Below are 13682 nucleotides of genomic sequence, written 5' to 3'. Positions count from 1 at the left end.
TTTAAAAACTTAAACGCTCATGATTGTTCACAGAGGAGAGATTTTTTGTTTTCGTATTCCAGCCCTATTAAGAAACCAAATATAAAGTTTGAGTAAAAAATATCAAACTTTTTCTCTCCTCCTAGTTCAACTCTGGGCCCACCTGATCAGCTGAGAGGGGATGAAGTATCCAATGTTAAGCTTAGTCTTGTAAGACACTTTCTTGTTGATCCACAGAGAACAAACCAGGGAGATGGAGGAAAGAGCATGAATGGGCTCCCGGGGCGTTACGACAGAGCATCCAGACACACACATGGTGAGCAGTGGGATTTAATGTCATGTTTATATTCATAGACAGCAGATGGGACTTGTACTTAAAGCTTTGATTTATGGACATATTTTGATGACACAGTGTATATCCAGCTGTTCTTACTTTAAAAGAGAAGTTGTGTATCTGTTCCTGTCAAACATCAACGCTTAAACTTCCACAAATATCCAGCATATCAAATGTATCTGTCTGAATGTTCCATAGAGAAGACATGTCAAGATCAAGGTCTGTAATAGCTAAAGTGTCATCAGACAAACTCTAGCCATGTTTTGTGGGCAAGGAAGAAAGCTAAATAAAGACGAGGATGTGGCGGTGTAAATGCATAACTATGTGTTCGGCAAACATGCTTAAGATAGGAGTGAGGCTGTCACTGATGGCTCTGTGCGTGACGCAGACCTTGGCCTTCCGGGCTGTCCCTCTCAGAGCCCTGGAACTGATACCGCTGCTGCACATGGATGGTTTTACTCTCTGATGTTTGTGGCATGAGTCAGAGAAAAACTGGGAGTAAGCAAGCATACACAGGCATGATGTCTGCATGCATTTTGCTGTGAGATGGCGTCCCATTCCTCCACCAGAAGTTTTTGAAGGTCAACCACCCTGGTTGTGTTGGTCACTTTGGCACACACAGCATGTCCAAGCTGATCTCACAAGGGTTCAGTTGGGTTGAGGTCTGGACTCACAACAGGCCAAACAATTGTCTCCACTCCCAAATTCTGAGCTATTTTTTGATGATGTGTTGAGGAGTGTTGTCATCCTGGAGGATGGAGTTAGGTCTCAGTTTCTGTTCGATATGGGATCTATCTATCTAGCTAGCTAGCTAGCTAGCTATCTAGCTATCTATCTATCTATCTAGCAAGCTAGCTAGCTATCTATCTAGCTATCTATGAATCCCTTCTAGACCAGATTGCCTAAATAACACCTTCTATGTCATCTTCAGTGTTGTTTTATTACCCAGCGACCGCTCACCACTGACACACATACTATTGGTCCCACCCTGCGCCAGTTATAGTGGGTGACAATGTAGCTATGGGAAAGGGAGGTGGAGGGGTGTCCCAGTCTTTTGGTGACCAACAGGGGTGATTGACTCAGGCCCTCTAGCAGCAGCCAGCCCACCATCCCAAAATAGCCAAAGTCGTCCTGTGGGACAGCGGTCCCAGATAAAAATCAGCTGTCACCAAGGCCACAGGACTAGAAAGAGTTCAGTCAGAGTGAGCAGGGAGAGGAGACAGGCTGTGGTACACATCACAGGGGGTCAGATAGTCTATAATTCAACACAGAGGAGCTACACAGGGAAACAACAGGATAAACTACGCTTGATAGTATTTGAGTAAGTATACATACATTTAATTTATTCAAATAATGCTGAACGACGTGAATTTGTGGTTAATGTAATACCATAATGATTTTAAAAGTTACTTTTCTGAGTATGTAATCTTGTGATTTATGCTAGCTTTCTTTCAGTGAGACAGTTTCTAAATATTAGGTTTAATTTTGTGCCAGCCAATGATAAGATGTTGAGAATGAATTGGCTGTATATTAGACGGTTGTATGGATGGATGACTGCTTTGTCTTGTTGAGAAAAATCTGAACTATACATGTCAAAACATGCTAAAAAAAAATCACCTTTTTATCTTCAGAAAGGTATTGAATGGGAGGTCAAAGATTATCATTAATCAGCTGCTTGGTCAGTTTCTTGGTCCTCAAAAACATGGTTACACTTACAAATAAGAGTCAGCATTTCTGTCTCTAAAGCACCTAGGACAATACTATATTAGCTTTATTGTTGGGTCTAACACACAGGTGGGTGCTGTCTGGGGGGTTTCAGGTCCTCAAGTATGAGCAATCTTTTGGTATTTTGGTTTTCATTACAGTCTGTGAATGTGGCTACAATGGCCAACAGCTGATGGTGGTAAAGGTGGCAAAGAACAAATACCAACTGCATTTCACCACCATTTGCACCGCAGCCATCAGCTAAAAGCGCCCGCCCATTACTGCGCCGCTAATAGCTCCAATGCATTCCTGGAGAATTAACCCTGATCAAAGAGGTGTCAGTAGGAGTTACACTGAAAGTAATCACACTGCTGAAAGTCACAGAAGCTCAATAACTTTGAGTTTTTGTTTTTTATTGGGCAACAACCAGGTCAATATTTCAGCAGATAAGTGTGTGTGTGTGTGTGTGTGAATGTGAGTGATGATGGGGGACTTTTCAGTTTAGTGGGTGAGGACTTCAGCAAACCACGCATGGCCCTGGGTTGCTTCATTCTGTCTGCTCACCCATCTATGAAAATGCTTTAAGTCCAGACTCGTGAGAGGCGCCAGCCCGCTGGTCCATCCTTTTGTCCTGAGAGGGCTTAGTGTGCGACGGGGGAGGTGTGTTTCAATCTGGTCATTAGTTACAGATGGATGGTCTGAACAACACATCCGACTTCTGACTTCAAAACTTACTGTAGTGTTCACAATACTGTTGATTAGATTGTTTTTAAAGGGGGGAGGTGGGTGTTAACATCATATTCTTGGATTCATCACCTGAAAGCCTTGAAGTCTGTTTTTGTTTTTCCTTCAGCCAAACCGGTTTTAACAGCTTCAGGTGAAATAATGTGGCTCAGATCATTTCCATGATTTTTACGGGGTCAGACAGTTGCATTCCCCAGGTCAGGTGTTGATGGTTTGATGGCTGAGAGCTCATGCAAACAATCTGTGTCACTCCAGCTGAGCTAGCAGTTGCTGTTTTCTTTTCCGCCTGGGCGTCATGGTCAGTCCATGGCATGCAGTTTGGTGAGGGTCCCAAATAGCAGGCAAGCTGTGTGGGCCTTTTTATCTTGTCGGCTACCAGGATCAGAGCCTTCAGTAAACTTACTCGCTTGTCTTTTGTAGAGTAAAGCAGTTTAATTTATTTATTTATTTTTGCAAATGTAGAAAGCTACAAAGCTACAAAGGTGATAAGATGGATTCCATCATCAATATAAATAGACGCTTCAACCAGAACTAAAAATACACAGACATGCTGTTATCATTAAACTTGTTGCTGACACTAAACGCAATCTCTTAAGCTTATTTTAGAACACAACGATATCCTACTTTTATAAGAGTGTGTCCTCAGATATAAATTAAAAATAGGTCATCATTCCCAAAACGCTTTTATTTTACTGCTGTCTCATTGATCATATGTAATAGAAGTGAGTTTTTATGAGCTTTTTTCTCCTTTCTTCTGCAGATGATAAATATAATCCAGTACTGAACAAAGGGGGCACCCTGACAACACAAACCAGAGCCAGGATATCTACTTCCTCCTCGGTGAAAGACAGATCAGCTCTCTATCTGTCAAGAGCAGCAACCATCGACTCCACCGGAGGCTCAAAACAGCCAGTGAGTTCCTGACATGCCTCTCATGCCTCTCCACACACTAAAGTCAGGGGCTTCAGCGGGGAATAGCCAACCTGTTCTGTCACAATCAGACCAAGTCAACAGTTTAGGACTAATCTATTGTTCTCTATAAATGTGTCAAACTAACTTAGATCATCTTTTATCTGTTGCTGGACAGGAATTCATTGGTACTCCAGGAACAAGAGCTAAAATTCCAAAGGTACCGTCTCGTTCATTTAGTATCTGTTACAAGAGAATGCAGTGTCTTATTAACTTGTGTGTTTCAGTGTTTGCTGGCATGAAATGAGCTATTAGAATATCATACAGTTTTTAATCTTGTTAAATTATATTTATTTGTTTATTTACAGGTTATTTTAAGTTTTTTTTTAATTATATATTTAATTTATTTTGTAAATTTTCCCTCAGGGCATTAATTCAGAATTTAATTTAATTTAATTTAATTTAATTTAATTTAATTTAATTTAATTTAATTTAATCACAGCAGTCTTGTTGTAACAACAAGCTTTCCTGTTTGGATTGAGACAGGAAACACTTTTGCCAGAGGAAGTTAGGTACAGTGCCTTTAACAGGACAGATGTTGTGTTTTTCAGAGGACTGAAGAATCATAACACTTTAGAGCTGATACCTCTGGGCTTTCTGGACTGAAAACTTAAATGAGAATGAGATTTTCTCGAAAGTTTTTTCAAAACTTTGTTTCTTCAGTCCTTAAATTATGATGGGTAAGAAGCGCGAAACACTTTTACATTTCAAGTAACATTTTTAACAAATTAAGGAACCACATTGCATGAAGAAAAATGTGTTGTATGAAAAATAAATTATTTTCTTTTAGAACGTAAACTGGTTCTCTTAATGTAATTAAGAGAATTACCAGTGCCGAGGTAAATCTACCAGTGACAAAACAGAAAGACAAATTCTGAAAGAAGGATGCTGGAAGTGACAAACAGACTTTATCTTGTACAAACAAATGGTTTGTAGTTCAGCAACACTCTGACTGAAACTGAAAAAGGCCAAAACATGTTCAGTTATCAATAACTTCATGAAAGATGAGGCCATTGCTGCATCACTTCTGGGATTTAAGACATTTCTTTTCCTTTGAAAGGCTGTTTATTAATCTGTTTTTGTTTTGCTACTTTAAGATTATTCTTAGCACTGATACAAGTAGTTTGAATATTTGCCTTCTAAAATATAAGTTTGTTTTCAGATTTGCACATTCAAATTGATTAAATTTATTGAATATAAATTTGTTTCCAAAATGTAATCTGCTTTACTAAATGTAACTTTGTTTTTATATGTTGATGCGTATTTTAAATGTAAATGTATTTTGCACCTTTAAACCACCATATTAAATATTAAATAATTTAGCTAAAAGGAATAACTCAATTTTATTTATCCAAGTAGTTTGAGATCAAACAATTGCTTAAAATAACCAGAAAGTGACAGAAGAGTTTTAGTGAAAGGTTGTCAGATTATTGAATAAACAAAAACCCAGAGTTGCGGAAACAGTTATTATATCTCGACATTAAACTTTGAGTCCTTTAAATGAAAGGTGAAACTTTTTCAAGCACCAAGAAAAACAATCCAGTTCCCATCATTGAAACTCTTAAGGCTGTGGCTGCAGTCATGTAGGGGATTTCAGGGCTGTTGTTGGAGGACACCCATACTGGTTGTATTTAAGGTTATTGACAAATTACTTATTTGATCATTTCGATTTGAGGACTTATTTTAAAAACAAGTATGGAAAAACAGCACAAAATAAACAAATAATTGAAACACACCGACTGCTCACACATCACTGCAGTCCTGAAAAGTCTCTGGATATCTTCTGGAAGGGCTTCAGGTGAGAGTCTGCTAGTATCACATGCAGGAAATTATAGTCAAAGTTCAGACCCGGTTCTCTGGAAAATCTGTTTGTATGAAAACATCATACAGATGATGTGTGTGCATGTGCGTGTGTGTGTGCCGTTTCCGTACTAACAGCTATTAAGTGTTTTGCTAACCTTGGTGTGACAGAGGATGATTTGCTGTGAAAAACAACATACAAGCACAAAAGAAGGTAAATATGTTTTCTATTACTACATGCATGCAACTCTCTACATGCTGATGCAGTTTTTTAAAGAGCAGATCCTTATACGGTTACTTCTATCTGTGTTTTTTTTCCAAGATGGCTGACACAGCCAGCAAAATCACAGTTTCACACCCACCCCACGATGAGGAAGACCTGCCTCTCCCCCCACCCCCTCCTGTACCACCAAGACCCCTTGACTACGAAGGACCTATGGCATTCAGCAGTCTACCTGTGCCTCCACCAAAAGAGACCTTCTCTGTGTTTTACCAGCAGCAGCAGAAGAGTGAGCTGAAGAGGCTCTTTAGACACATCCATCCTGACCTGCGAGCAACTCTCGATGATGCTGTAGATGAAGAGATATTGAAAGCAGTGCAGTCAGAGAGTGGTCAGGCAGATGCAGCTTATCAGGGTGAAGTGCAGTCCATGAAGTGGATCTTTGAGAACTGGAATCTGGACAACATCGGAGAGCCTCATGAAACCAAAAAGCTGTTGGATAATGAGGAGTTAAAGGGTGGAGATGTCCGAAGCACCTCCTCTATGTTTGAGCATATTGACGGCACTCAACACATGCCTGCTACGAGACAAACATCTGTCAGGGGAGATGTGAGGACATCAACATGGTTGTTTGAGACACAACCACTAGATTCACTCAATAAATCCAAAGGAGAAGAGGGTGAACTTGTTGAGGCGGTTCTGAAGGAACGGGTACAGCCTGGAGACGTGAAAGGGACTCGGCTGCTTTTTGAGTCCAAACCACTGAGCGACTTGGGACGCTGCAAATCCATTGAAGACCACAGCTTCCTGAAACTGAAATCTGAGCTTCAGGAGCAAAAAGGAGATGTCCAGAAGACTGTAAAACTGTTCCAGACAGAACCTTGCTGTGCCATCAGAGACAAGCGCGGCAACATCCATGAGATTAAGTCTGTCTGCAGGGAAGAAATCAACAGCGGCCAAATCAACACTGCCCGGTGGCTTTTCGAAACCCAGCCTTTGGACTTGATAAATAAGGGAAGTGATGGAGTGAAAATCATTCGAGGAATATCCCTGGAGGAGGGGCACAGAGGCGGTGTAGACCGAAAGAGGTGGATGTTTGAAACTCAGCCATTTGACATGATACAAGAAGTTGAGGGAGGAGACAAGTTTGAGGGACAGGTGGCTGACTACACAGGACAGGCTGATGTTGTCAGCAAAAAGAAGCTGTTCGAGATGCAGCCATTGGCAACTCTGAAAGGAGATGCTGCAGAAAGATGTCTGGAGAAAGAAGCAATAATTGGGGGAGATGTTAAAACTTCACTGTGGTTGTTTGAAACTCAGCCCATGGAGACTCTTAGCGATAGCTTTGAAGTTGGGCGCCTGAAGAAAATCACCCTTTCTGCTGAAGAACAAGGAGAAGTGAAGGGCAAAAAACAATTATTTGAGAGCTGCAGTGATGAAACAAACACCTCATTGAAAGAACAAGAGATCGAAAGGGGTGATGTAAAGGGATTTAAACTACTTTTCGAAACGATTCCTTTGAGTGACATTACTCATTCTGAGGAGGAGATCGCTGAGAGGAAAGATACAATTCAATGTGGAGTCGTAAAAGGTAACAAGGCAATGTTTGAGACAACTCCTCTGTATGCAATAAAAGACAGCTCTGGAAGTCTCCACGAGGTCACAACAGTCAGCCGAGAGGAATTCATCAAAGGAAAGGTCAAAAACTATAAGTGGATGTTTGAGACCAAGCCTTTAGATCAGCTGTCAGAGAGAAAAGGAAGCGTTGAGATCATCAAAGGAATCACCAGGCAGGAGGACACCTCTGGCGACGTCAAGATGGCAAAGTGGCTTTTTGAAACCCAGACAATAGATGGGATTCATTGCAAGTTTAATCAGACAGAGCAAACTTCCTCTCCAGAAGAAGACACTTGTAAAGGCGATGTCAAGACCTGTAAATGGTTATTTGAGACACAACCGATGGATATTCTGTATGACAAGTCAGAAAAACAGCAAGAAAAAGACTCCATTGACAACACCAATGTCAAATCCATTACTTGGCTCTTTGAGTCACAGTCTTTAGACAGTATCATAGACAGCGAGCCATACAACTTGAAGCTTTGCGGCACCATACAGGATTCTGTTAAATCAGAGGTTGCCGTCCAAACCGTCAAACATCATTTTGAAATAGAAACCTTGGACAGGATACAAAAAGGTTCAGATGCCAAACGTGACCTTAGATGCATCAGCCAGGTCAATTTCCAGTCAGGAGACGTCTCACGAGTCAAAGAGCTTTTTGAGTCTCAATCCCTTGATGAAATTGGATCAGAGGTCCTGACAACCTCTGAGGGACAGAACCAGGAGGAGAGAATTGAGAAAGGTTCCGTGCATAAATTTACATGGATGTTTGAGAATTGTCCCATGAACCAGATCAACAAGGATCTTAACGATGAAAGCATGCAGAGAGTTGGAGCTATTGAGAGTGGTGACGTACAGAACAAGAAGTTCATATTTGAAACATCCTCGCTGGATAAAATCCAAGAGGAACCTTCGGAGCAGATGCCAGTCTGTGTGGAAGAACCTGTGAGCAATGTTGACGTGAAGTCAAGCACCATGATGTTTGAGTCCCTGCCACTGTATGCCATCAGAGACAAAGAGGGCCAGTTCCACGAGGTGACCACTGTAAAAAAAGAAGAAGTCATGAGCGGTGATGTAAGAGGAGCCAGGTGGATGTTTGAGACTAAACCGCTAGATGCTATCAAGGCAGAGAAGGATATTTATGTGATCCGAGCTGTGACACAAGAAGATACCAAGAAAGGAGATGTCAAATCTGCCAGATGGAAGTTTGAGACACAACCTCTGGACTCATTTTCCAGCCAAGACAAGCCCTCTGTGGTGGCAACGGAAGACTTTGGAAGCAGCAATGTGCAGCTAAATAAGAAGATCTTTGAATCTGATCAGTCATGCAAGAATTTTGTCAGGATGGTTAGTGTTACTGATGTTCAGCGTGGGGACGTGAGAACCTCCACCTGGCTATTTGAAAATCAGACCATCGACAGTCTGAGAGGGGAGCCTCAGGAGCAGAGTCCTGTAAAAACAGTCCACAGGGAAGACAGTCAGAAGGGAGATGTGAAACGCTGCACCTGGCTGTTTGAATCACAGCCTTTGGACAGGATCAAAGAGCCTGAAGAGACCTCGCTGCAAAGTGTTGAGGAGATACCAAAAGCAGATGTGAAGTGCACCACCTGGCTCTTCGAGACTACTCCACTGGACAAAATCACTGCCAACAGCGTGGCTGACACCCTCTTATACTTGTATGAAATGAATTTTGTCCACTCAAGTGGAATTATAATAGAATCGAATGAGAGCAGGAACGTTATCATGGCAAAATATTCACTTGAAAGTCAGCAAGGGGTCCAGATCCAGAAAGAGGACGTTGTTAAGGGCAACATAAGGAACATCATGCTGCAACTCCTGCTCAAACCAACACTTAAACCACAAATTGTTCTTCTGAGAGAAGTTGAAAAGGGTAAAGTTAACACCACCGTGGTAGAGCTTCCAGTCTTTGAGTCAACCACCACAGTCAGCATCGAGAGTGACCAAAGAATAAGAAACATTGCTCAGATGATCGATGACATGCTTGTTCACAATAAGAATTTGAAAACGGGAATCATCATGCAAGAGACTGAAGTGGGACAAGCAGAAATGTCAGTTTATTCACTTATAAGTGATTATGAAATGAAAACTGAGAGTCTCGTAACAGAGAGAGGCGATGTAAAGTCCACAATTGGAAATCTCCTGGCCTCTGCTAACAGTCAGAGAACTGCAGCATTGTGTCGAGTGGATGAAAATGAGAAGGGAAATGTGAATTTGTACAAAAGTTGCATTGAGAAAGGAGATCTGCAGTACTTGAAGAGACTTCATATTGAGGCATCTGAAAATGAAGCTGATTCCAGTCTCATGGACAAGGAGCAGATCGAGATAGTTCAGGGGGGTGTGGAGGAAGCAAAGAGAAGCCTCTGCCAGCAAAAGGAGCAGGTTGAGAGAACCATTTGTGATATTTTGCCAGGGGATGTAAAGAACACTAAAAAACTTTTTTCATCAGAGTGTTCTATCAGTGTTGATAGCTGTATAGCAAAGGAAGAAATAATCCCTGGAGACATCTCAACAACGAAGCAACAACTTGCTGTGAAGCAACCCATCTCAGTGGACAAAGAGGAAATTGTACCTGGGGACATTAAGACAACAATGGAGTCATTAGAGCGTGCAAAGCAGCAGAGCATGTGTGTGGAGCGGGAGGTCATCAAACCCGGAACGATCTATGACATGGACTTGTCAGCCCAGGCTACTGAAGGAGAAGGAAACCAAGCTCAAAAAGAAGTCATCATATCTGGAGATGTGAAAGCTGCTAAAAAGTCTCTTGAAATGGCCAAGCAGCAGAGCATGCATGTGGAGAGGGAAGTCGTTGTCCCTGGCAAAATATACAACTTGAGCATATCAGCGCAAGAGGAAAGCTCTTCTACAGTCACACAGTCGACATGTTCATCAACCTCCAGATGCCAGCAAATCAGGACTTATCCAAAGGTCAGTGATGCAGCAAAGGATCAGGGAAGCCATGTTTCCTTTGAGGCTTGTCAACAAAATGCAGTTCTAGTCAGTAATTGTGCCCAGAAAGCACTGCCACCTAATGTAGCTTGTGTTTTTAATGGTCAGACAACTGAAGATGAGGCAGATGAAGTTATTAGAGGAGATGTGAAGGCAGCCATTAGATCTCTGCAGAGTGCAGCAACAGAATATACGTTCAAAGGTACAGAAAATATTGTCAGAGGAAATGTACAGTCGGCTCTGGAATCTCTTGAAAAGTCTAGTGTAAATGTATCTAAAGGAGACTATAAAGCTGCAATGATATACAGGAACTCAGGCAGAGCTTGTTCAGGGAGGAGCAAGACTGTTCACAATCAGTGTGTAGTGGTGTCTGTGCCTCCATCTGACACAAAATTATCTCCTTCAGTTGCAGTAACCTGTGAAGGACAGCCAGCCATCACAACACAGAGTTCAACCCCCAACCTTGTAGCAAATGGAAAGGCTAAATCATCCAGCTCTGACAGAGGTACTCCACCTCCAATCCCTGAAAAGAATGAGAAACCGAAGGAGCAGAAGCCAGCTTTGCCACCAAAGCCACAGTGGATGAAATCAGTGGTTGTGGAAGGATCAAATAATAAATCAACTACAACTCCCAAAACTGCCTCCTGCCCCGCTGAAGACAACATAAATAATGCAGCAGTTCCTCCAAAACAGAGCCAGCAGTTCCCCACACACTCAACAGATAAACAACAGGAAACTGCAACACAAGGAAAAAAGAGTAAAAAGAGCTCAAATGAAACTGATAATAACCTAACAAACGAGCATCAAAAAAAGGACTCAAAGTTGCAGGAAAATAAGAAGAAAACAAAAGCGGCATCACATGCGGAGAGGAAATCAGACTGCCATCTCATGCCCAACAACGGTGAAGCAGATATAGAGAGAAATGGGATTCAGAAAATAAGTGCAGCTGAAGATATGTCAATGTGTGTGAAGAATTATGCAGAAGACGGGAAACATGAGGGAATGACTTTTCAGGAGGCCTTTCAGAACTTTGGAAGGACAGACCAGGAGGTTTTAGACAGAGGAACCTTGCTGTCGAAGAAAGTGAAAGTAATCAATAACAATGCCATGGAAGTTAGACAAACTCATAAAACCACTGCAGAACAACACAAAAGTCATCCCAATCGCCCCAAAGTCCAATGCAAAGCTGAAATGCAAACTTCTGAGTACAACAGTCCAGTCACGGCAAGCCATCGGCAGCAGGACAACCTCAGCCAAAAGCAAGACCTTGGAGCTAAAGTTGTTCTAAGAGAGAAAAAAGGAAGGGAGACAGAAGACGAAAGACGACAACGGCTCTCTGTCCACAAGGAGGAGATCATGAAAGAAAATGTGAATGCAGCCATGGAAATTTTTGAAAATCTAAGGAAACGAGAGGAACTCAAAGGCATCCTGTCTCAAGTGGAGGAAATAGAAGGAGAAGCTAGCGGTGCAGATGCTAGCTCGTCAACAACATTATACGTCAACGTCCCTGCTTGGATGGTTAGACCAAGTAGAAATGCTAAGCAAAGTAAAATGGAGGAAAAGAAAGTTGAGGCAGAAATGCAGGAGGATGATCTCGAAAGCATCTCTTCAGTTGAGATGGCATTTGAGGATCTGGAGAAGGCAAGCAAGGAAATAATGAAGCTGAAGGAACAGACGTTACAAAAACTTCTTGACATTGAAGAAACCATTAAAAAGGCATTGTACTCGGTGTCCAACCTGAAATCTGAGGCGGACATCGCAGGTTTGTCAGGACTGTTTGATGAATCTTTAAAATCTGAGCAAAATCTTCAACCTTCTAGTAACCCCAGAAAGATAAGTATAGTGTCAAGAAGGACAAAATCCACTAACAGCACAGAGAAAACAGATGTAGACTCAAGAGCTTCCAAAAAAGAGGTGCCTTGTAAGCCACTTATTAGACAGTCATCCTCTCAGTCATCCCCGTCTTTCATCTCTATTCACTCTGCAAGAAAGCCGACTGAACAACCGAAGCCAACCATGTCGACATTCAAGCCAAAGACAGAAAGTACCTCTCATTGTCATCATGATGCAAACCATAATCTGGATTCTACCGCTGCCGAAACCTCCACAAATGGTGTCTGTCCACAACGCAACATCAGTGTGCTTGAGGTGAAAACGGTTCCAGAGCAACCAGCAGGGATAATTGGCACCAAAACAGTCAGTGAGACATATGAGGAGAGTGACGGCTTTGGCAACGTGTTTGTTTCTTCTACGACGTCAACGTTTGTCTCTAATCACCCTGACAGTAAAACATCTGCTCTGTTCGAAGTAGTCAGTCCAACCAGATATGAAGTCATGACATCCCCTCTACTGAAAAGATCTGGGCTGAGCAAAGCCAAGGAGGAAGGGACGGTTTTTGTAACATTCGCCCAACAAAAGGAGAAGCACTGAAAAGAGACACTCATCAGTGTGATCACAATCTTTTAACTTTAGGAAGACATTTATTCCAGTTATGTATTCATCCCATTGTGTTTTTATTAAAAAGGTTTTGTTAGTCATTAAGTGATGAAAATGTTAACTTTAAAATATTTGTCTTTTAGATTTTATACTATAACCACCTAATAAAGTGTTAAGTTCCTGTGGTAAAGCTAAGCATATAACACTGTTTTTCTGTTCTGTTGTGTAAATTGTCAAAAAAAATGACATTTTAAAATATGCTGTGTCATTTTAAGCTTCATGTTTTCCTTTTATTAACCTAACAGTTGGTGAATGTAGTCGGCAGCTACTGGCAGAGTAACTCACAAAATTAGCAGACACTCACTTCTCATTTATTCAAGATAATTCCAGAAATAATGAAGATGGTTTGACTTAAAATGTGCTCAGTCATGTTCTGCAAGAAAGTTTATGAAAAAGACAGAATTGTGTCTGTAAAATGTTGCTAATCCATCTGTAGTTATCTAAGCATAAAAAATGGAAACACAAAAATGTTTCTGCTTGATCAGTATGACATTTCTAAAAATAATGTTTCTTATTTTCTCAACAGAAACATGCTTCGTCATTTACAGGTAAAAGTAAAAGAAGAAAAGAAAACTAAAACATTGCTAATGTGGCTGCTAGTTAGCTAAACCCAGGAGATTTAAAGGTTTATTCCGGATCAGTCTTGTAAAAACATGCTGGCTCTGAACTATAATTTCCATAGGTGAGATATTATTCTTGGGTTTGTTGCCTGCAGCCCAAATCCATGGAGTTAAAATGTTTTAACTATGCAGAAACAACTTATCCAATTGCAATGATACTTATTGGGACCTTAACTACTTTTGTTCAATCTTATATTACAACCAACCAAAGAGTTTAGACAGCGTAAAATGT

General features: G+C 41.3%; 1 protein-coding gene across 2 annotated transcripts; it reads left to right on the top strand.

The window, feature by feature from the left end:
- Positions 1 to 1498: 1498 nt before the first annotated feature.
- xirp1 (xin actin binding repeat containing 1) lies at positions 1499 to 13144 on the top strand. Of its 2 annotated transcripts, XM_079243622.1 has the most exons (5): positions 1499 to 1634; positions 3522 to 3673; positions 3849 to 3890; positions 5853 to 10313; positions 10741 to 10880. In XM_079243622.1, the coding sequence occupies exons 4-5, from the start codon at positions 5853 to 5855 to the stop codon at positions 10747 to 10749; spliced, it is 4470 nt and encodes a 1489-aa protein (XP_079099748.1). In that variant the 5' UTR covers positions 1499 to 1634; positions 3522 to 3673; positions 3849 to 3890; the 3' UTR covers positions 10750 to 10880. The 2 variants fall into 2 exon arrangements, with proteins under 2 accessions (XP_079099748.1, XP_079099747.1); XM_079243621.1 differs by having other exon boundaries at positions 5853 to 13144.
- The last annotated feature ends 538 nt before the right edge of the window (positions 13145 to 13682 follow it).

This window comes from Telmatherina bonti, assembly GCF_933228915.1.
Source record: "Telmatherina bonti genome assembly, chromosome: 7".
Classification (NCBI taxonomy): domain Eukaryota; kingdom Metazoa; phylum Chordata; class Actinopteri; order Atheriniformes; family Telmatherinidae; genus Telmatherina; species Telmatherina bonti.
This window is presented reverse-complemented; position numbering and strand designations above follow the sequence as displayed.

What these genes read in the sequence shown, in the direction of transcription:
- xirp1 (XM_079243621.1), top strand. Translation starts at nt 5,853, where the DNA reads ATGGCTGACACAGCCAGCAAAATCACAGTTTCACACCCACCCCACGAT.